We start from the raw sequence: 20,338 nt of genomic DNA, 5'->3' as shown, positions 1-20,338 counted from the left end.
ATGCAATGACACCAAGGTCCTCAAGGGCCTATGCTGATATTCAAGGAATGAGTGGGGGCTTGGTCAGCCCACACAGTCCTGATATGTTGCGTGTGTGTCTTGCCAAGCCCGCGCGTGTCAAGGGAAGAATGAGTGTCTGAGAATTTGGAGCATGCGCGGGGAGGAGCAGGGGACACATTTCATTGTAAATTTCCCTAGAAATTAGCCAAGCATGCATGTTTCAAAGATTCACCAAAAATCGACCTTTCATCTTAGAGTCAACTTTTTCTCAGATTTGTGTACTAAACATTCTCAAGAGTCTTCATATGAACTTGTTTGACTGGCTTACGTGTAAAGCATTGCGAACCATTGAAAAATGTATATTCTTGACAAATTGTAACTGTATAGAAAAATCAATGCTGCAGAATTTCCAATGGGATACCAAATCTGAAATGCAATAACATCAACATCCACAAGGGCCTTTATTTCAAGCCAAGAAGTGAAGCGCTTTAATCTTCACAAGAAGTGAAGTGCTTTGTGCTTTAGGGCGTGGCCTGTAGCGACACCTATTGGTAATGGTGGGCCATTTGTGGTGTGGTAGTTGCTCTTGGCCTATACTATCAATGTTTCAGGATGTTTTTAACTTTTTACCATTGCATACAAAATCGGAAATGCAATACCAACAAGATCCACATGGGCTTTTGTTAAAGTGTTGTTGTTACTCTTGGCCTTTACTATCAATGTTTCAGGATTTGGAGAACTTTTTACCATGGCAAACAAAATCTGAAATGCAATACCATCAAGATCCACATGGCCTTTGCAAAAGACCAAGGAACACTCTCCTGAAATGTTGCGTGTGCGTCTTGCCAAGCCCGCGCGTGTGTCAAGGGAAGACCTATGGGTAATAGTGGGCCATTTGTGGTGTGGTAGTTACTCTTGGTCTATACTATCAATGTTTCAGGATTTTTATAACTTTTTACCATTGTATACAAAATCGGAAAAGCAATACCAACAAGATCCACATGGGCTTTTTGTTAAAGTGTTTCTTTGCCTATACTATCTATGTTTCAGGATTTTGAGACCTTTTTACCATTGCATACAAAATCGGAAATGCAATACCATCAAGAGCCACATGGGCCTTTTTTTCAAGCCAATAAGTGAAGGGAGGGGGCTTGGTGAGCCTATCCATTCCAGAAAGCCTTGTATATTTGTGCTTTTTGGCGTGGCCTGTAGCGCCACCTATGGGTAATGGTGGGCCATTTGTGGTGTGGTAGTTACTCTTGGTCTATACTATCAATGTTTCAGGATTTTTATAACTTTTTACCATTGCATACAAAATCGGAAATGCAATACCAACAAGATCCACATGGGCTTTTGTTAAAGTGTTTCTCGGCCTACACTATCAATGTTTCAGGATTTGAGACCTTTTTACCATTGCATACAAAATCGGAAATGCAATACCATCAAGAGCCACATGGGCCTTTGCTAAAGACCAAGGAATGAGTGGGGGCTTGGTCAGCCCACACTCTCCTGAAATGTTGCGTGTGCGTCTTGGCCGCGCGTGTGTCAAGGGAAGGCTGAGTGTGTGTGAGATTTTGGAGCACGCGCGGGGAGGAGCAAGGGAGACATTCATTGGAAATTTGCCTAGAAATTAGCCAAGCAAGCATGTTTCAAATATTCACCAAAAATCGACCTTTCATCTTACAGTCAACTTTTTCACAGATTTGTGTTATGAACATTCTCAAGAGTTTTCATATGAACTTGTGATTGAATCAGAGTATCAGTTTTTGAATGGCTGATGTGTAAAGCATAATTTTAGCGTTAGCGATAAGTTCAATTTGCTTTATATCAATCATTTTTTGAGATATGAATTTGCCTTTGCACATGGTAACATGTTGTAGTGTCTTCCTCCGATCTACCAAGTTTAGTGTTGATATCTCAAAGATTTGCTGAGACATGACTTCACATCCTGTTTTGCGGCTTTTCTGATGAATTTGATTGGCTGTACCGGACAGACGGTTATGAGGATCAAAATTCCTTTGATAACTTTTGTGAGGCTTGGTCTGAAGATCATCTCTGGTGATTTTGAAGAAGATATGACAAAAATTGTAGGAGGAGTAGGCTTTCAAAGGTTTTTGATAAAACCGGAAATGGCGGGAAATCTATATAACCGGAAATTAACGCCATGGTGTGCGTTGAACTCGGCTTGATCCAGGGAATCCAATGGTACCTCATTTTTGAAAATGAGTCATACGGTTCAAAAGTTGCGTGTGTAAACACAAGTCCAACTTTGACCCATTGGTGGCGCTAGAGTGGTCTAATGGGAGACATGAAACTTGGTGTAGGTATAGAAGAAACTGTCCTTAATGAGTGTGCCAAATTTCACAAAAAGTTGTCGATGGGGTCTAGGGGCTGCCATTGACTCCCATGGTACAAGAATTACAAATAATAAAACCACCAATAACAATAGGTTTCCTCCTTACGGAGGAATCCTAAATATAACTGCAAGCAGTAATGGCGGATTCCTCCAAACACTGCGAACCATTGAAAAATGTTTATTTTTGACAAATTGTAACTGTATAGACAAATGTATGCTGCAGAATTACCAATGGCATACCAAATCTGAAATGCAATACCATCAAGATCCACAAGGGCCTTTATTTCAAGCCAGTAAGTGAAGGAAGGGGGCTTGGTGAGCTTATCCATTCCAGAAAGCCTTGTATCTTTATGCATTAAGGCGTGGCCTGTAGCGCCACCTATGGGTAATGGTGGACCATTTGTGGTGTGGTAGTTACTCTTGGCCTATACTATTAATGTTTCAGGATTTTAAAAACTTTTTACCATTGCATATAAAATCGGAAATGCAATACCAACAGGATCCACATGGGCTTTGGGTAAAGTGTGGTAGTTACTCTTGGCCTGTACTGTCAATGTGTCAGGATTTGGAGACCTTTTTACTATTGCATACAAAGTAGGAAATGCAATGACACCAAGGTCCTCAAGGGCCTATGCTGATATTCAAGGAATGAGTGGGGGCTTGGTCAGCCCACACAGTCCTGATATGTTGCGTGTGTGTCTTGCCAAGCCCGCGCGTGTCAAGGGAAGAATGAGTGTCTGAGAATTTGGAGCATGCGCGGGGAGGAGCAGGGGACACATTTCATTGTAAATTTCCCTAGAAATTAGCCAAGCATGCATGTTTCAAAGATTCACCAAAAATCGACCTTTCATCTTAGAGTCAACTTTTTCTCAGATTTGTGTACTAAACATTCTCAAGAGTCTTCATATGAACTTGTTTGACTGGCTTACGTGTAAAGCATTGCGAACCATTGAAAAATGTATATTCTTGACAAATTGTAACTGTATAGAAAAATCAATGCTGCAGAATTTCCAATGGGATACCAAATCTGAAATGCAATAACATCAACATCCACAAGGGCCTTTATTTCAAGCCAAGAAGTGAAGCGCTTTAATCTTCACAAGAAGTGAAGTGCTTTGTGCTTTAGGGCGTGGCCTGTAGCGACACCTATTGGTAATGGTGGGCCATTTGTGGTGTGGTAGTTACTCTTGGCCTATACTATCAATGTTTCAGGATGTTTTTAACTTTTTACCATTGCATACAAAATCGGAAATGCAATACCAACAAGATCCACATGGGCTTTTGTTAAAGTGTTGTTGTTACTCTTGGCCTTTACTATCAATGTTTCAGGATTTGGATAACTTTTTACCATGGCAAACAAAATCTGAAATGCAATACCATCAAGATCCACATGGCCTTTGCAAAAGACCAAGGAACACTCTCCTGAAATGTTGCGTGTGCGTCTTGCCAAGCCCGCGCGTGTGTCAAGGGAAGACCTATGGGTAATAGTGGGCCATTTGTGGTGTGGTAGTTACTCTTGGTCTATACTATCAATGTTTCAGGATTTTTATAACTTTTTACCATTGTATACAAAATCGGAAAAGCAATACCAACAAGATCCACATGGGCTTTTTGTTAAAGTGTTTCTTTGCCTATACTATCTATGTTTCAGGATTTTGAGACCTTTTTACCATTGCATACAAAATCGGAAATGCAATACCATCAAGAGCCACATGGGCCTTTTTTTCAAGCCAATAAGTGAAGGGAGGGGGCTTGGTGAGCCTATCCATTCCAGAAAGCCTTGTATATTTGTGCTTTTTGGCGTGGCCTGTAGCGCCACCTATGGGTAATGGTGGGCCATTTGTGGTGTGGTAGTTACTCTTGGTCTATACTATCAATGTTTCAGGATTTTTATAACTTTTTACCATTGCATACAAAATCGGAAATGCAATACCAACAAGATCCACATGGGCTTTTGTTAAAGTGTTTCTCGGCCTACACTATCAATGTTTCAGGATTTGAGACCTTTTTACCATTGCATACAAAATCGGAAATGCAATACCATCAAGAGCCACATGGGCCTTTGCTAAAGACCAAGGAATGAGTGGGGGCTTGGTCAGCCCACACTCTCCTGAAATGTTGCGTGTGCGTCTTGGCCGCGCGTGTGTCAAGGGAAGGCTGAGTGTGTGTGAGATTTTGGAGCACGCGCGGGGAGGAGCAAGGGAGACATTCATTGGAAATTTGCCTAGAAATTAGCCAAGCAAGCATGTTTCAAATATTCACCAAAAATCGACCTTTCATCTTACAGTCAACTTTTTCACAGATTTGTGTTATGAACATTCTCAAGAGTTTTCATATGAACTTGTGATTGAATCAGAGTATCAGTTTTTGAATGGCTGATGTGTAAAGCATAATTTTAGCGTTAGCGATAAGTTCAATTTGCTTTATATCAATCATTTTTTGAGATATGAATTTGCCTTTGCACATGGTAACATGTTGTAGTGTCTTCCTCCGATCTACCAAGTTTAGTGTTGATATCTCAAAGATTTGCTGAGACATGACTTCACATCCTGTTTTGCGGCTTTTCTGATGAATTTGATTGGCTGTACCGGACAGACGGTTATGAGGATCAAAATTCCTTTGATAACTTTTGTGAGGCTTGGTCTGAAGATCATCTCTGGTGATTTTGAAGAAGATATGACAAAAATTGTAGGAGGAGTAGGCTTTCAAAGGTTTTTGATAAAACCGGAAATGGCGGGAAATCTATATAACCGGAAATTAACGCCATGGTGTGCGTTGAACTCGGCTTGATCCAGGGAATCCAATGGTACTTCATTTTTGAAAATGAGTCATACGGTTCAAAAGTTGCATGTGTAAACACAAGTCCAACTTTGACCCATTGGTGGCGCTAGAGTGGTCTAATGGGAGACATGAAACTTGGTGTAGGTATAGAAGGAACTGTCCTTAATGAGTGTACCAAATTTCACAAAAATTTGTCGATGGGGTCTAGGGGCTGCCATTGACTCCCATGGTACAAGAATTACAAACTAGAGAGCATACAATTTCTGGGGAAATTGTGAGGGTGTGCTTGTGGCTGCCCCAGCTTTCCATACACTCCTGGTGTTTACATATTTCAAAAAGCATTTAAGTGTATGACTACAGTTCTGACCATTGTGTTCCCTTGATAATAAGTTTGTAAAAATGACATGCATCACTCAGATGGAGGAGAGGTGATACTGGTTGGTTGGAAGAGAAGGAGGCCAAATGTAGCTCATGAAGATGCAGCGCTAGATAACTTATTAAATTGTAATCAGATATAAACAACTTGTTGGTTGCCCTATTATGTCCTATTATCCTCCTATCATCGCCCTATTATGTAATTTGAACGCCCTGAACGGCATCATTTGAGTAATGAGGGCAAGCGTAGGCTTATTGATTACTTAAAAAACGTTAAGTTTCATTATGCATCATAGAGGAGCCTAGTTAGAGAAGGATTTAGCAGTTTAATATTAGAAGCCTATTTTATTAATAATTTTCAGAGTAACCTCAAACCTTTCTTTTGTTTCTTTGACCTTACATTTTCTTTGAGGGCTTAGTGGTCTCGGTTTAACATCATTATTTATAGCGACATAATTACCGGACACTGTTAGCTCGCAATGTAGACAAAGAATGCCCCTGCAACAAAGTTGTAACTTGGTAACAAGTAGCCAGCTAGAAACCGAGCAGAAGTTTGTAGCCATATAAAGGCCTATAAATATAGGCTACTTGATTTGGCTGCAAGATTCGCTGATTTTGAGTGTCCAAGATATGATGGATTCTGATCTGGATCAACAGTCTAGCCATGTAGCTAAGGCTTGTCCGGGAAGAGTACATTTTTTTTTAACGGCAAGTCTGGAAGATCAATTTAGGCTAGTGCTACTTGCCCCGATGCACTGGACAAGTTATTAAAACTCAAACAAAATAAAATGCAATGTTAGGCCTACTTCACGTTATGTGCCACTCGTTACGTCTATCGATTTTATTTGAGCGAATTCTGCATCAGTAAAACCACCAACCCAAGATCTCTACAGACCAGCTAATTTCCTGCTCAACACTTCAATGGGGGCTTATTACTTGAAAGATGAATTAGGCTATTTACGGTCGTCTCAGTTACACCATGAGGGGTGGGAAATACTGTGATTTGCTTAAGAAGGCAAATGGCTAGTAAAACATAACATTTCATAATAATTTCAATAAATCAAGACCCAGTAAAATGTATATCCTACAGCTAAGCAAGGCTGAAGCAGGCTGACATTAATTATTTTCATGAACAGACAAAGTTTTGACATTGACAAAGTTTAGGCTGTGGCAATGAAGTTCAGGTTAGTAGTCAGATACTTTCACCTATTGAAAAACTTTTGAGTAAGGGGAAAGCCAAACATGTTCCGTCGCCGTTTGACTTTCTAAACATCTCTAAAGAGATGTTTTTGTTAGCTACTCATTAGTGTCTCGGGTAGGCTACAGCGTTGCAGTGAGCCGCCACACTGATTTGAAACCACAGGTAATGGTCATTTCACCAACAAATCGTTTATTAATGTCAAAATAAATCCTACAACAAAAACGTATTTGTGAGGAATGTTTATTTTAACGATTGAAAACAGATGCATCATGACCACTGTAGTATGTGTTGCCCAAGCAACAGAGGCTAATGTCATGATGCTAATGCTTCAGTGAAATAGTAGACTACCGTTTCCGAAAGTAGATGTGGGCCTACTTACTTAATAATATCAGCTAATATTGTACATTACATTTCACAATTATGTTTCACACCACAAAGTAAAATGATTAAATATCACCCTGGCCTCTTTGCTTGTGGCGTTTCTGCAGCTGCCTTGCAGATTAGTATCCCCCAAGTTAACAGATGGGAAACTAATGTTCTGCTAGAGATAGTCACGCGAGTTTTCGTGACGTTGGTGACGTTAGTGGCGTCAGTGACTGTGGCTAGCAAGTTAGCCACCGTTAGCTTCACTTTTCGCCACAAAAACGTAATTTCTACTTAAACCGTGCAATGGAACATAAATCCCAATACAACCAACGCAATCGCTACCGAGACGAACCTTTTGACATCGCCGTTGTCTATGTAGTCCAAATATTGAGGCATCCTTAGGGGGGCGAAAAGAAACAATAAATAATAAATAATATATATGTGAGATAACAATGGTTTGTGCTCGCCGAAGGCAAGCACACCCCAATAAATATAGCTGCAAGCGCAATGAAGGGGCCAAGCAGCATTCGATATGGAAATTCAATAGCTAAAGAAACAAATCATAAAACACAAGTCATGTCATTTTGAGACAAAATGCACTGGCTAGATGTAGCAGCGTTGTATCTACAAAGCACAGTAAATCAATTTCTTCTTGACTATAAATCCCATGACAATGCAACGTTATTGTTACTATTACGATTATACTGCTAGACATCTACTGTGGCATACCTGGCTTCGCTAAACAGATAATCCAGTGTCACGACATGTTTGATGACTGTGGCTGGATTCGATCCTACGACCTTGCGTTCCAAAGCAGCACGTCTTATCCCAGTGAGCTATTCTCTCTGCTGGAAAATCATGTGTTCGGTTACATTATTTAAAAAAAGGAAGCTGTTTCTCCCGTGGCGAGCTTTGTCAGATTTGACCCGAGAATAAACAGCTGTAATTCAGTCATATTTTGACATATCAAGGTGATTGTAGTAGGAAGATGATTAGATGACATGCTTGTGATGACATTATCAAAGTTTCGTCTCCATACGGTAAACCGTCGCAGAGACAAGGCCTCACGTCCGCTTTGGCGTGCTCCTTGTCAAAATCGTTGGCGCGTTACTCGTGAACGGTTTGACTTATCGATAAACTTTTGATAACTTTTTGTCGGCATGGTCTGAAGATGATCTGTTGCAATTTTCATGAAAATCGGAGCAACGGCCTAGGACGATTTGAAAAAGTAGCAATTTCTTAAAATACAAATGACGTAAAAACCATCATGACGACAATGACGTCACAGGGTTCAATCAAATCGTCTGCATCCAAGGAATCCAATGATACCTCAATTAAGAAAAACGGTCTCACGGTTCAAAAGTTGTGGGCGTAAACGCACCTCCAACTTTCACGCCTTGGTGGCGCTATAGTGCTTCAGGGATCGACATGAAACTTGGTGACGAAAATCAGGAGACCGTTCCAAATCAGTGTGCCAAATTTCAAAACTTCGCACCAATCGGTTCTATGGGCTGCCATAGACTCCTAGTCCTAAGTATAATAATAATAATAATAGGGCTGTCAAACGATTAAAATATTTAATCGCGATTAATCGCATTAATGTCATAGTTAACTCGCGATTAATCGCAATTAATCGCACATTTTTATCTATACTAAATGTCCCTTGATTTCTTTTTGTCCCATTATTTGTTCTCATTTTAATGCTCTATCAACATGGAAAAGTGGATCGTCTTGTTTTGTGCAAATATTTTTTTATTGAAAACAACATTGGCATGTAGTGTTCAATTTCACACAATTAAATGTCATACCTTTTCACACAAACAGCCCCTTCAACACCCCTTTCTAAGGGATCAATATAGGGCGATACAAAATAAAATAAAGTGCACATGTAAGGTAAACTAGGACTCTCTATTGACCAGAGGCTCATCAACCCAGCCTCTTATTTCAGAAAAAATGAACATATGAAAGAATTAACAGTAACCAATAAAAGGCCTACTACTTCTTTGCTTTGAGCCAGTTACTCAAACAGACAAGCCTGTTGACATTTTCAGACAACAGGGAAGCTCGCTTCTTTTGAACAACATGCCCAGACAGTGAAAACAACCTTTCAGATGGTACAGATGTGGCTGGTGTGGCCAAGTACTTGCGTGCAAGGCAGGCCATTTCAATGTGTGCCCCTTCATGTGTGGACCACCATTCCTGGGGACAGTCATCCATGCCAGCAAGAGGCTCTGCCTTGTAGCGCTCCAGACATTGCTCAATACTGTCCTCCTCTTCATCAGACGAAGACTCGTGTGCAAGCATGAGAGTTGGTTTCTTCATAGGAGGCTCAGGCGTGACTTGGTTAACCGGCTGTGCAGGCCTCTCCATTTCCAGGAGCAAGGCGCGGATCGCATCCCACACCTCAGCCCTGTGAGGTTTGCCCAGACACTTGAGGTCCTTAAACCTTGAAATCAAATGCAACTTAAATGCAAGTACAGGTATAACAAAATTGCAACAATACCCCGATCTCTACAGTGCTAAATTCAAAAATACAAAGTAAAGAAGCAAGCAACCTAACAAAACAAACACACTGGGAGAAACAATGCTGAGAATGAGGATGAGTGTAAGAATGAAGCATGGCTATCTGACCTTGGGTCAAGTGCTGTCGCAACTCTCAGCCATGTGATGTTGGTCTTCTCCTTGCAACCTTCCATGTCTGCTGCGAAGGTTTCTTTGAACTTGATCATGTAAGCTGGGTCGTCCTCAGTGACCTCCATCAATCGCGACAGATGACATAATGCTGGCAGCACCGCTGAGCAAGACACAAACTTCTCTCCTCCCAGAAGTTCAGACACATACCTGCAATAATATAGAGAAGCACTTTAGTGGGGAACTAGTTAGGCCTACTGTAATTCACACAGAGTTCTCTCACTCATATATTTCACACATGCATAGCTGCATGCACATAAACACACACACCCAATCATTAACGTTACTGTTCTGACACAGACCTACTTTGATTATTAAACAAACAGATATACACACACAGCACGGATACACAAATTACCTGCAGTGCTCCAGCACAGCCTCGAGCTTCTTCAGTTTCTCCAGCTCAGTAGCTGTTGGCATGGCGACATTGGTTGTGTGCAGGGCCAGTGCATCTCTCAGAGGTTCAGCATTCCGCTGAACACGTTTGATCATTTCCAGGGTACTATTCCATCTGGTTGACACTTCCTGTGCGAGTGATTCTTTATTCTGATGATGTGCGACTTGTTGCTGCTCGAGCTCCGCTTGGTTTGCTGGGCTGTGCTTAAAATGTCCCACAACTTTTCTGCATTTTGCCAATGCGCTGTCAAACGGACTGTTGGTGAGAGAAACCGTGACGGCTCGGTGCACAATGTGTGCGATGCACGGCATGTGCTCAAAGGGGAGCTGCCTGGCCGCTGCAATCATGTTGCGTGCACTATCAGTGGTCAGTGAGACAACTTTGTGTTGAATGTCCCACTTTCTAGCTACTTGCATAAAGTGCTCTGCAACAGCATTAGCGAAGTGCCTATCTTCTGTCTTTAAAACAGTCAAAGCATGCGACTGAAGTTTCCACTGTGGATCAAAGTAATGGGCTGTGACCCCGAGGTAGTTGTGATTACTGAGGGAAGTCCAGTAATCACCAGTGAACACAATTGCTTTTGTCTTCTCCAACGCCTGCTGTACCGTAGCCTTCTCCGTTTCGTGCAATGTCTGTACGTGGCTTGTAATGGTGGCTCTAGAAGGCAATTCGTAGGTCCAGTCATTGGATGCGATGCGAATGATATCAGCTAGACCCTCGTCCTCCACAACGTTAATAGGCCTACATGCAGTAGCCACCCATTTAGCTATGGCTGCAGTAACTTTCTTTTTAGTTGTGTTGTCCATGGGCTTCTGTCTGAAGTCATCCATTGTCGCCTGGCTTTGACGAGGAGGCGCAGATTTAGCGTCAGCAGTGTGTTTGGCCATCAAATGATATTTTAGACTAGATGTGCTGCGATGATAGCTTAGTTCACAACTACAAAAGGTACAGATTACTTTGGTTTTATCAACTGAACCATTTGGCAACTTTTTATAAGTGAACTTTCCATTAAGAATTGTATTGTCAGCCATTTCGGCGTCTCGCGCTCGCCATTCAAAACGTTAGCCTACAGGTGTAGTCGACTTCATGACAGCCGACAGCAGGCTGCAGCTGCCTGACTTGAGGCAGTGAATGCCATTGGCTGCTTCAAGTCAGCCGGCTGCAGAAGGCTGTCGGCGCAGCCGGCGCTGCATGAAGTCGAGCATACCTTACTCTTTGGCCGGCTCGCAAGTGCGGCGTGCCTGTTGTTTTGTTTCCGGTCTAGCTAGATCTGGTGTGGTGTTGTAGTTTTTCTAACGTTACTAGTTGTCGCAACAGCATGTAAAAAAAACTACAAATTGCGTTAATCGCGCGATAAAAAAATTAACGCCGTTAATTTGGGTTTGCGTTAACGCCGTTAATAACGCGTTAAACTGACAACACTAAATAATAATAAAACTAACAGTTACAATAGGTGCCACAGCAGCTTCGCTGCTGCTTGGCCCCTAATAATAATAAAACTAACAGTTACAATAGGTGCCACAGCAGCTTCGCTGCTGCTTGGCCCCTAATAAAACCACCAATAACAATAGGTTTCCTCCTTACGGAGGAATCCTAAATATAACTGCAAGCGGTAATGGCGGATTCCTCCAAACACTGCAAACCATTGAAAAATGTTTATTCTTGACAAATTGTAACTGTATAGAAAAATGTATGCTGCAGAATTACCAATGGCATACCAAATCGGAAATGCAATACCATCAAGATCCACAAGGGCCTTTATTTCAAGCCAGTAAGTGAAGGAAGGGGGCTTGGTGAGCTTATCCATTCCAGAAAGCCTTGTATCTTTATGCATTAAGGCGTGGCCTGTAGCGCCACCTATGGGTAATGGTGGGCCATTTGTGGTGTGGTAGTTACTTTTGGCCTATACTATTAATGTTTCAGGATTTTAAAAACTTTTTACCATTGCATTTAAAATTGGAAATGCAATACCAACAGGATCCACATGGGCTTTGGGTAAAGTGTCGTAGTTACTCTTGGCCTGTACTGTCAATGTGTCAGGATTTGGAGACCTTTTTACTATTGCATACAAAGTAGGAAATGCAATGACAGGTCCTCAAGGGCCTATGCTGATATTCAAGGAATGATTGGGGGCTTGGTCAGCCCACACAGTCCTGATATGTTGCGTGTGTGTCTTGCCAAGTCCGCGCGTGTCAAGGGAAGAATGAGTGTGTGAGAATTTGGAGCATGCGCGGGGAGGAGCAGGGGACACATTTCATTGTAAATTTCCCTAGAAATTAGCCAAGCATGCATGTTTCAAAGATTCACCAAAAATCGACCTTTCATCTTAGAGTCAACTTTTTCTCAGATTTGTGTACTAAACATTCTCAAGAGTCTTCATATGAACTTGTTTGACTGGCTTACGTGTAAAGCATTGCGAACCATTGAAAAATGTATATTCTTGACAAATTGTAACTGTATAGAAAAATCAATGCTGCAGAATTTCAAATGGGATACCAAATCTGAAATGCAATAACATCAAGATCCACAGGGGCCTTTATTTCAAGCCAAGAAGTGAAGTGCTTTAATCTTCACAAGAAGTGATGTGCTTTGTGCTTTAGGGCGTGGCCTGTAGCGACGCCTATTGGTAATGGTGGGCCATTTGTGGTGTGGTAGTTACTCTTGGCCTATACTATCAATGTTTCAGGATGTTTTTAACTTTTTACCATTGCATACAAAATCGGAAATGCAATACCAACAAGATCCACACGGGCTTTTGTTAAAGTGTTGTCGTTACTGTTGGCCTTTACTATCAATGTTTCAGGATTTGGAGAACTTTTTACCATGGCAAACAAAATCTGAAATGCAATACCATCAAGATCCACAAAGCCTTTGCAAAAGACCAAGGAATGAGTGGGGGCTTGGTAAGCCTACATTTACATTTACATTTATTCATTTAGCAGACGCTTTTATCCAAAGCGACTTCCAAGAGAGAGCTTTACAAAAGAGCATAGGTCACTGAACATAACAACGAGATAGTCCCAAACATTGCAAGCAGCCAAAACATGAAGCATACATTGTGAAAAAGCTAAACAAGTGCCAAAAGGGAAGACCCATAAGAGCATGTAGTTATACAAGTTACAAATAAAACAACATGAACCACAAAAGTGCAGGACTGTACCTGTAAAAGAACAATCAACAGTAAAATATTACACAGCAAGTACAAGACTTAACTTCGTTATATCTAACCTACAATAGCAACAAGTCACTCAATAAGAGTCGTAGTGATCCTGGAGGAGACTAACAAATCCAGCCAAGCATCCAGCCAAGCCCCCACTCATTTGGGTAATAGTGGGCCATTTGTGGTGTGGTAGTTACTCTTGGTCTATACTATCAATGTTTCAGGATTTTTATAACTTTTTACCATTGTATACAAAATCGGAAAAGCAATACCAACAAGATCCACATGGGCTTTTTGTTAAAGTGTTTCTTTGCCTATACTATCTATGTTTCAGGATTTTGAGACCTTTTTACCATTGCATACAAAATCGGAAATGCAATACCATCAAGAGCCACATGGGCCTTTGCTAAAGACCAAGGAATGAGTGGGGGCTTGGTCAGCCCACACTCTCCTGAAATGTTGCGTGTGTTGGCCGCACGTGTGTCAAGGGAAGGCTGAGCGTGTGTGAGATTTTGGAGCACGCGCGGGGAGGAGCAGGGGAGACATTCATTGGAAATTTGCTTAGAAATTAGCCAAGCAAGCATGTTTCAAATATTCACCAAAAATCGACCTTTCATCTTACAGTCAACTTTTTCACAGATTTGTGTTATGAACATTCTCAAGAGTCTTCATATGAACTTGTGATTGAATCAGAGTATCAGTTTTTGACTGGCTGATGTGTAAAGCATTATTTTAGCGGTAGCGATAAGTTCAATTTGCTTTATAGCAATCATTTTTAGAGATATGAATTTGCCTTTGCACATGGTTACATGTTGTAGTGTCTTCCTCCGATCTACCAAGTTTAGTGTTGATATCTCAAAGATTTGATGAGACATGACTTCACATCCTGTTTGGCGGCTTTTCTGATTAATTTGATTGGCTGTACCGGACAGACGGTTATGAGGATCAAAATTCCTTTGATAACTTTTGTGAGGCTTGGTCTGAAGATCATCTCTGGTGATTTTGAAGAAGATATGACAAAAATTGTAGGAGGAGTAGGCTTTCAAAGGTTTTTGATAAAACCGGAAATGGCGGGAAATCTTTATAACCGGAAATTAACGCCATGGTGTGAGTTGAACTCGGCTTGATTCAGGGAATCCAATGGTACCTCATTTTTGAAAATGAGTCATACGGTTCAAAAGTTGCGTGTGTAAACACAAGTCCAACTTTGACCCATTGGTGGCGCTAGAGTGGTCTAATGGGAGACATGAAACTTGGTGTAGGTATAGAAGAAACTGTCCTTAATGAGTGTGCCAAATTTCACAAAAAGTTGTCGATGGGGTCTAGGGGCTGCCCTTGACTCCCATGGTACAAGAATTACAAATAATAAAACCACCAATAACAATAGGTTTCCTCCTTACGGAGGAATCCTAATAAATATAACTGCAAGCAGTAATGGCGGATTCCTCCAAACACTGCGAACCATTGAAAAATGTTTATTTTTGACAAATTGTAACTGTATAGAAAAATGTATGCTGCAGAATTACCAATGGCATACCAAATCTGAAATGCAATACCATCAAGATCCACAAGGGCCTTTATTTCAAGCCAGTAAGTGAAGGAAGGGGGCTTGGTGAGCTTATCCATTCCAGAAAGCCTTGTATCTTTATGCATTAAGGCGTGGCCTGTAGCGCCACCTATGGGTAATGGTGGACCATTTGTGGTGTGGTAGTTACTCTTGGCCTATACTATTAATGTTTCAGGATTTTAAAAACTTTTTACCATTGCATATAAAATCGGAAATGCAATACCAACAGGATCCACATGGGCTTTGGGTAAAGTGTGGTAGTTACTCTTGGCCTGTACTGTCAATGTGTCAGGATTTGGAGACCTTTTTACTATTGCATACAAAGTAGGAAATGCAATGACACCAAGGTCCTCAAGGGCCTATGCTGATATTCAAGGAATGAGTGGGGGCTTGGTCAGCCCACACAGTCCTGATATGTTGCGTGTGTGTCTTGCCAAGCCCGCGCGTGTCAAGGGAAGAATGAGTGTGTGAGAATTTGGAGCATGCGCGGGGAGGAGCAGGGGACACATTTCATTGTAAATTTCCCTAGAAATTAGCCAAGCATGCATGTTTCAAAGATTCACCAAAAATCGACCTTTCATCTTAGAGTCAACTTTTTCTCAGATTTGTGTACTAAACATTCTCAAGAGTCTTCATATGAACTTGTTTGACTGGCTTACGTGTAAAGCATTGCGAACCATTGAAAAATGTATATTCTTGACAAATTGTAACTGTATAGAAAAATCAATGCTGCAGAATTTCCAATGGGATACCAAATCTGAAATGCAATAACATCAACATCCACAAGGGCCTTTATTTCAAGCCAAGAAGTGAAGCGCTTTAATCTTCACAAGAAGTGAAGTGCTTTGTGCTTTAGGGCGTGGCCTGTAGCGACACCTATTGGTAATGGTGGGCCATTTGTGGTGTGGTAGTTACTCTTGGCCTATACTATCAATGTTTCAGGATGTTTTTAACTTTTTACCATTGCATACAAAATCGGAAATGCAATACCAACAAGATCCACATGGGCTTTTGTTAAAGTGTTGTTGTTACTCTTGGCCTTTACTATCAATGTTTCAGGATTTGGATAACTTTTTACCATGGCAAACAAAATCTGAAATGCAATACCATCAAGATCCACATGGCCTTTGCAAAAGACCAAGGAACACTCTCCTGAAATGTTGCGTGTGCGTCTTGCCAAGCCCGCGCGTGTGTCAAGGGAAGACCTATGGGTAATAGTGGGCCATTTGTGGTGTGGTAGTTACTCTTGGTCTATACTATCAATGTTTCAGGATTTTTATAACTTTTTACCATTGTATACAAAATCGGAAAAGCAATACCAACAAGATCCACATGGGCTTTTTGTTAAAGTGTTTCTTTGCCTATACTATCTATGTTTCAGGATTTTGAGACCTTTTTACCATTGCATACAAAATCGGAAATGCAATACCATCAAGAGCCACATGGGCCTTTTTTTCAAGCCAATAAGTGAAGGGAGGGGGCTTGGTGAGCCTATCCATTCCAGAAAGCCTTGTATATTTGTGCTTTTTGGCGTGGCCTGTAGCGCCACCTATGGGTAATGGTGGGCCATTTGTGGTGTGGTAGTTACTCTTGGTCTATACTATCAATGTTTCAGGATTTTTATAACTTTTTACCATTGCATACAAAATCGGAAATGCAATACCAACAAGATCCACATGGGCTTTTGTTAAAGTGTTTCTCGGCCTACACTATCAATGTTTCAGGATTTGAGACCTTTTTACTATTGCATACAAAATCGGAAATGCAATACCATCAAGAGCCACATGGGCCTTTGCTAAAGACCAAGGAATGAGTGGGGGCTTGGTCAGCCCACACTCTCCTGAAATGTTGCGTGTGCGTCTTGGCCGCGCGTGTGTCAAGGGAAGGCTGAGTGTGTGTGAGATTTTGGAGCACGCGCGGGGAGGAGCAAGGGAGACATTCATTGGAAATTTGCCTAGAAATTAGCCAAGCAAGCATGTTTCAAATATTCACCAAAAATCGACCTTTCATCTTACAGTCAACTTTTTCACAGATTTGTGTTATGAACATTCTCAAGAGTTTTCATATGAACTTGTGATTGAATCAGAGTATCAGTTTTTGAATGGCTGATGTGTAAAGCATAATTTTAGCGTTAGCGATAAGTTCAATTTGCTTTATATCAATCATTTTTTGAGATATGAATTTGCCTTTGCACATGGTAACATGTTGTAGTGTCTTCCTCCGATCTACCAAGTTTAGTGTTGATATCTCAAAGATTTGCTGAGACATGACTTCACATCCTGTTTTGCGGCTTTTCTGATGAATTTGATTGGCTGTACCGGACAGACGGTTATGAGGATCAAAATTCCTTTGATAACTTTTGTGAGGCTTGGTCTGAAGATCATCTCTGGTGATTTTGAAGAAGATATGACAAAAATTGTAGGAGGAGTAGGCTTTCAAAGGTTTTTGATAAAACCGGAAATGGCGGGAAATCTATATAACCGGAAATTAACGCCATGGTGTGCGTTGAACTCGGCTTGATCCAGGGAATCCAATGGTACCTCATTTTTGAAAATGAGTCATACGGTTCAAAAGTTGCGTGTGTAAACACAAGTCCAACTTTGACCCATTGGTGGCGCTAGAGTGGTCTAATGGGAGACATGAAACTTGGTGTAGGTATAGAAGAAACTGTCCTTAATGAGTGTGCCAAATTTCACAAAAAGTTGTCGATGGGGTCTAGGGGCTGCCATTGACTCCCATGGTACAAGAATTACAAATAATAAAACCACCAATAACAATAGGTTTCCTCCTTACGGAGGAATCCTAATAATACTACCAATTACAATAGGTGCCTCGCAGCTTCGCTGCTTGGCCCCTAATAATACTACCAATTACAATAGGTGCCTCGCAGCTTCGCTGCTTGGCCCCTAATAATAATAATACTACCAATTACAATAGGTGCCTCGCAGCTTCGCCCCTAATAAAACCACCAATAACAATAGGTTTCCTCCTTACGGAGGAATCCTAATAAGAAGAAAAGGTAGAATCACTCATGTGGCTTCGCCGCTTCGCGGCTTGGCCACCAATAATAAGAAAAGGTAGAATCACTTATGTGGCTTCGCCGCTTCGCGGCTTGGCCACCAATAATAAGAATATAACTGCAAGCAGTAATGGCGGATTCCTCCAAACACTGCGAACCATTGAAAAATGTTTATTCTTGACAAATTGTAACTGTATAGAAAAATGTATACTGCAGAATTACCAATGGCATACCAAATCTGAAGCAGTCCAGGGGCCTATTCCATAAAGGCCGCTCAAAAAAGCTAGACTTCAAGTCCTAAACCAGACTTGAATAATTTTAATTAGTCAAGCGGGGCTTCAGCGGTTCCATAAAGGCCAATTTCAGCTCACGCAGTCCTACTAATTCAAGTCAGATTTACATAGTCAAGCTAATTGCGCGTGCACCCTATTCTTAAATGTATGATGCGCTTGTCGATCAGTCCTCCTACACCACAACACGATAGGCTACTTGCTGAGCAACAGCGCAAACACAGGCAGGGATACAGTAGCAGCAACGCTCGTGCTAAATAAGTATTGAGACATGTTCGTAGTCTAAGTGTAATGACCGGCTTTTTGTTTGGATGTTTCTGGTTGTCTTACGTCATCGCGTAAGGTGCGTGCAGCTGTTAAGCGCTAAATTACCTGAAAGAAGTTTAATGCAGACTCTCTTTGGAAAGCAGAGCGAGGTAATTTGTATATGTGTCAAACTTGTCTTCTTGTAATATTTTACCTCCGCACGTATAATTGAATGTAATTGTAGCACATGTTCGAGACATGATCACATGTTTGTAATAGTAGCACATGTTCGAGACATGATTTCCTTCGTGCTATGTGTGTATTTACATTGTTGTATTTGTGTATTCTTTGTGTAGTTTTACGGTGTCTAGAAGTCTTCGTGTACGACGTATGTTGATGCATAGTTCTACAAAGAAATCAACGTCAAACGGCGATAGCTAATAAAGACATCAGTGAGAACCCTCTGCCTCCTCGTATTTCCACCAAGGGGTTGCTAACACTAGGTATAGCGAAAAATAGCCTAACTTTACTAGACTTTTCACTGCGGTACTAATGCTGAAAGCTCGCTCTTTCTTACTAGAAAGAGATATCAGCAACGCTCTTATCCAGATCGTTGTATCTATGAGTCGTTGCTAACGTGTGCTGATGTTGTGCACACCCAATAAACATACCTGCAAACGCTGAAGGGCTGAAAAAGGTGACATTTTATACAACCCCCCCCCCGAGAAGAAAATAAAGGAAAAGACGTCAGGTAACATAGTCAAAACAACAACAAAAGTTCTGAAACGTTTTTTCGGTCTATTATTCCTCCATTTCAATAATACCAATTGGTATTGTGTTTTATATAGTTGGAAAGCCAGATTAGTCACCTTTAAAACGAGGTACAACTTGTAAGGATCGTGCATTCGTGGAATCAGCAACACAGCTAACCATGTTGGTAGCGGCCCATTTTTTTTTGCCAAAAACCCCTTCACATGGGTCTTGACCTCAATCTTTAGCCAGGCCCAGCTGCATTTGTACCTTAGCCCTGAGTCCAGCTGTGCTATATACATTGAATCCTTCTCTTTAAACTCGCTCATTCTGCAAAACAATTGTTAATATTGTATGTGCTGAACCAGGGCTACTTTTTCATGATCATAAACATTTGTTAAGGCAAACTCAGAATGCATTAAATCAACGTTAAATGATACGCTAGAGCAGGTGTTTCGATCAATCATTAAACCAGACACCAATTGGTCTTGTTTCATTACGTGTTTGTAATGAAATTACGTACGTATTTAGCTCCAACATTGTAGGTAGGCTACTGCGACACAGTTCGCTGATCTTACGTTAGCTGACAAGCTGACTAGTCGACAAGCTGACTACTGTAGCCTTTTCAAAGAAGACACTGCAGTTCACTTGATTGTGATTGGCCAAATGACTCGCCTGATGTATCACCAAAGATGCTTTATTGTGAAGACGACCGCAGTAGGTTTTTGAAACTCCCGTTTATGGGAAATTGTATCTCCCCCCAAATAAAAACTCTCCAGATCTACATGATTCACGTGGATAATATTTTTTTAATTCAAAATTATTTTCACCTAAAAGTGACAAGTTTGCAGGTATGAATAAATTTCAAATGTGTAGGTCGCAAATGCGCGAGTACGAGTAAAAAATTATCGCATTGTCTCAAAAAACTGTCTGGAGCATTGACGACTTGAAGACAATTTTTTTCTATTGTGTATGTCTCAGGCTGTATCACCTACAGTCTCTCCCCTGAGCTAGCTGCAAAAGCATGGTGTGTAAAGTAGTAAACAGTAGTACCCCACATAATCTCCATACTCGATATGTAACTTGTAAACAAAATATGATTTATAAAACTGAAAATACAGCATCTCTTATTTATTAAG

At 41.1% G+C, this 20,338-nt stretch overlaps 1 protein-coding gene across 1 annotated transcript; it reads right to left on the bottom strand.

Moving 5' to 3' along the window:
* Positions 1 to 8,943: 8,943 nt before the first annotated feature.
* On the bottom strand, positions 8,944 to 11,222 carry LOC146250807 (E3 SUMO-protein ligase ZBED1-like). The gene is made up of 3 exons (XM_084680869.1): positions 10,129 to 11,222; positions 9,711 to 9,920; positions 8,944 to 9,525 (listed from the first exon to the last, which is right to left on the bottom strand). Exons 1-3 carry the CDS (start codon positions 11,196 to 11,198, stop codon positions 9,075 to 9,077), a joined length of 1,731 nt encoding a protein of 576 aa, XP_084536995.1. The 5' UTR covers positions 11,199 to 11,222; the 3' UTR covers positions 8,944 to 9,074.
* Positions 11,223 to 20,338: the final 9,116 nt, after the last annotated feature.

Source organism: Hypomesus nipponensis, chromosome 18 (assembly GCF_054491055.1).
Source record: "Hypomesus nipponensis isolate SF chromosome 18, ASM5449105v1, whole genome shotgun sequence".
In the NCBI taxonomy this organism is placed as follows: domain Eukaryota; kingdom Metazoa; phylum Chordata; class Actinopteri; order Osmeriformes; family Osmeridae; genus Hypomesus; species Hypomesus nipponensis.
This window is presented reverse-complemented; position numbering and strand designations above follow the sequence as displayed.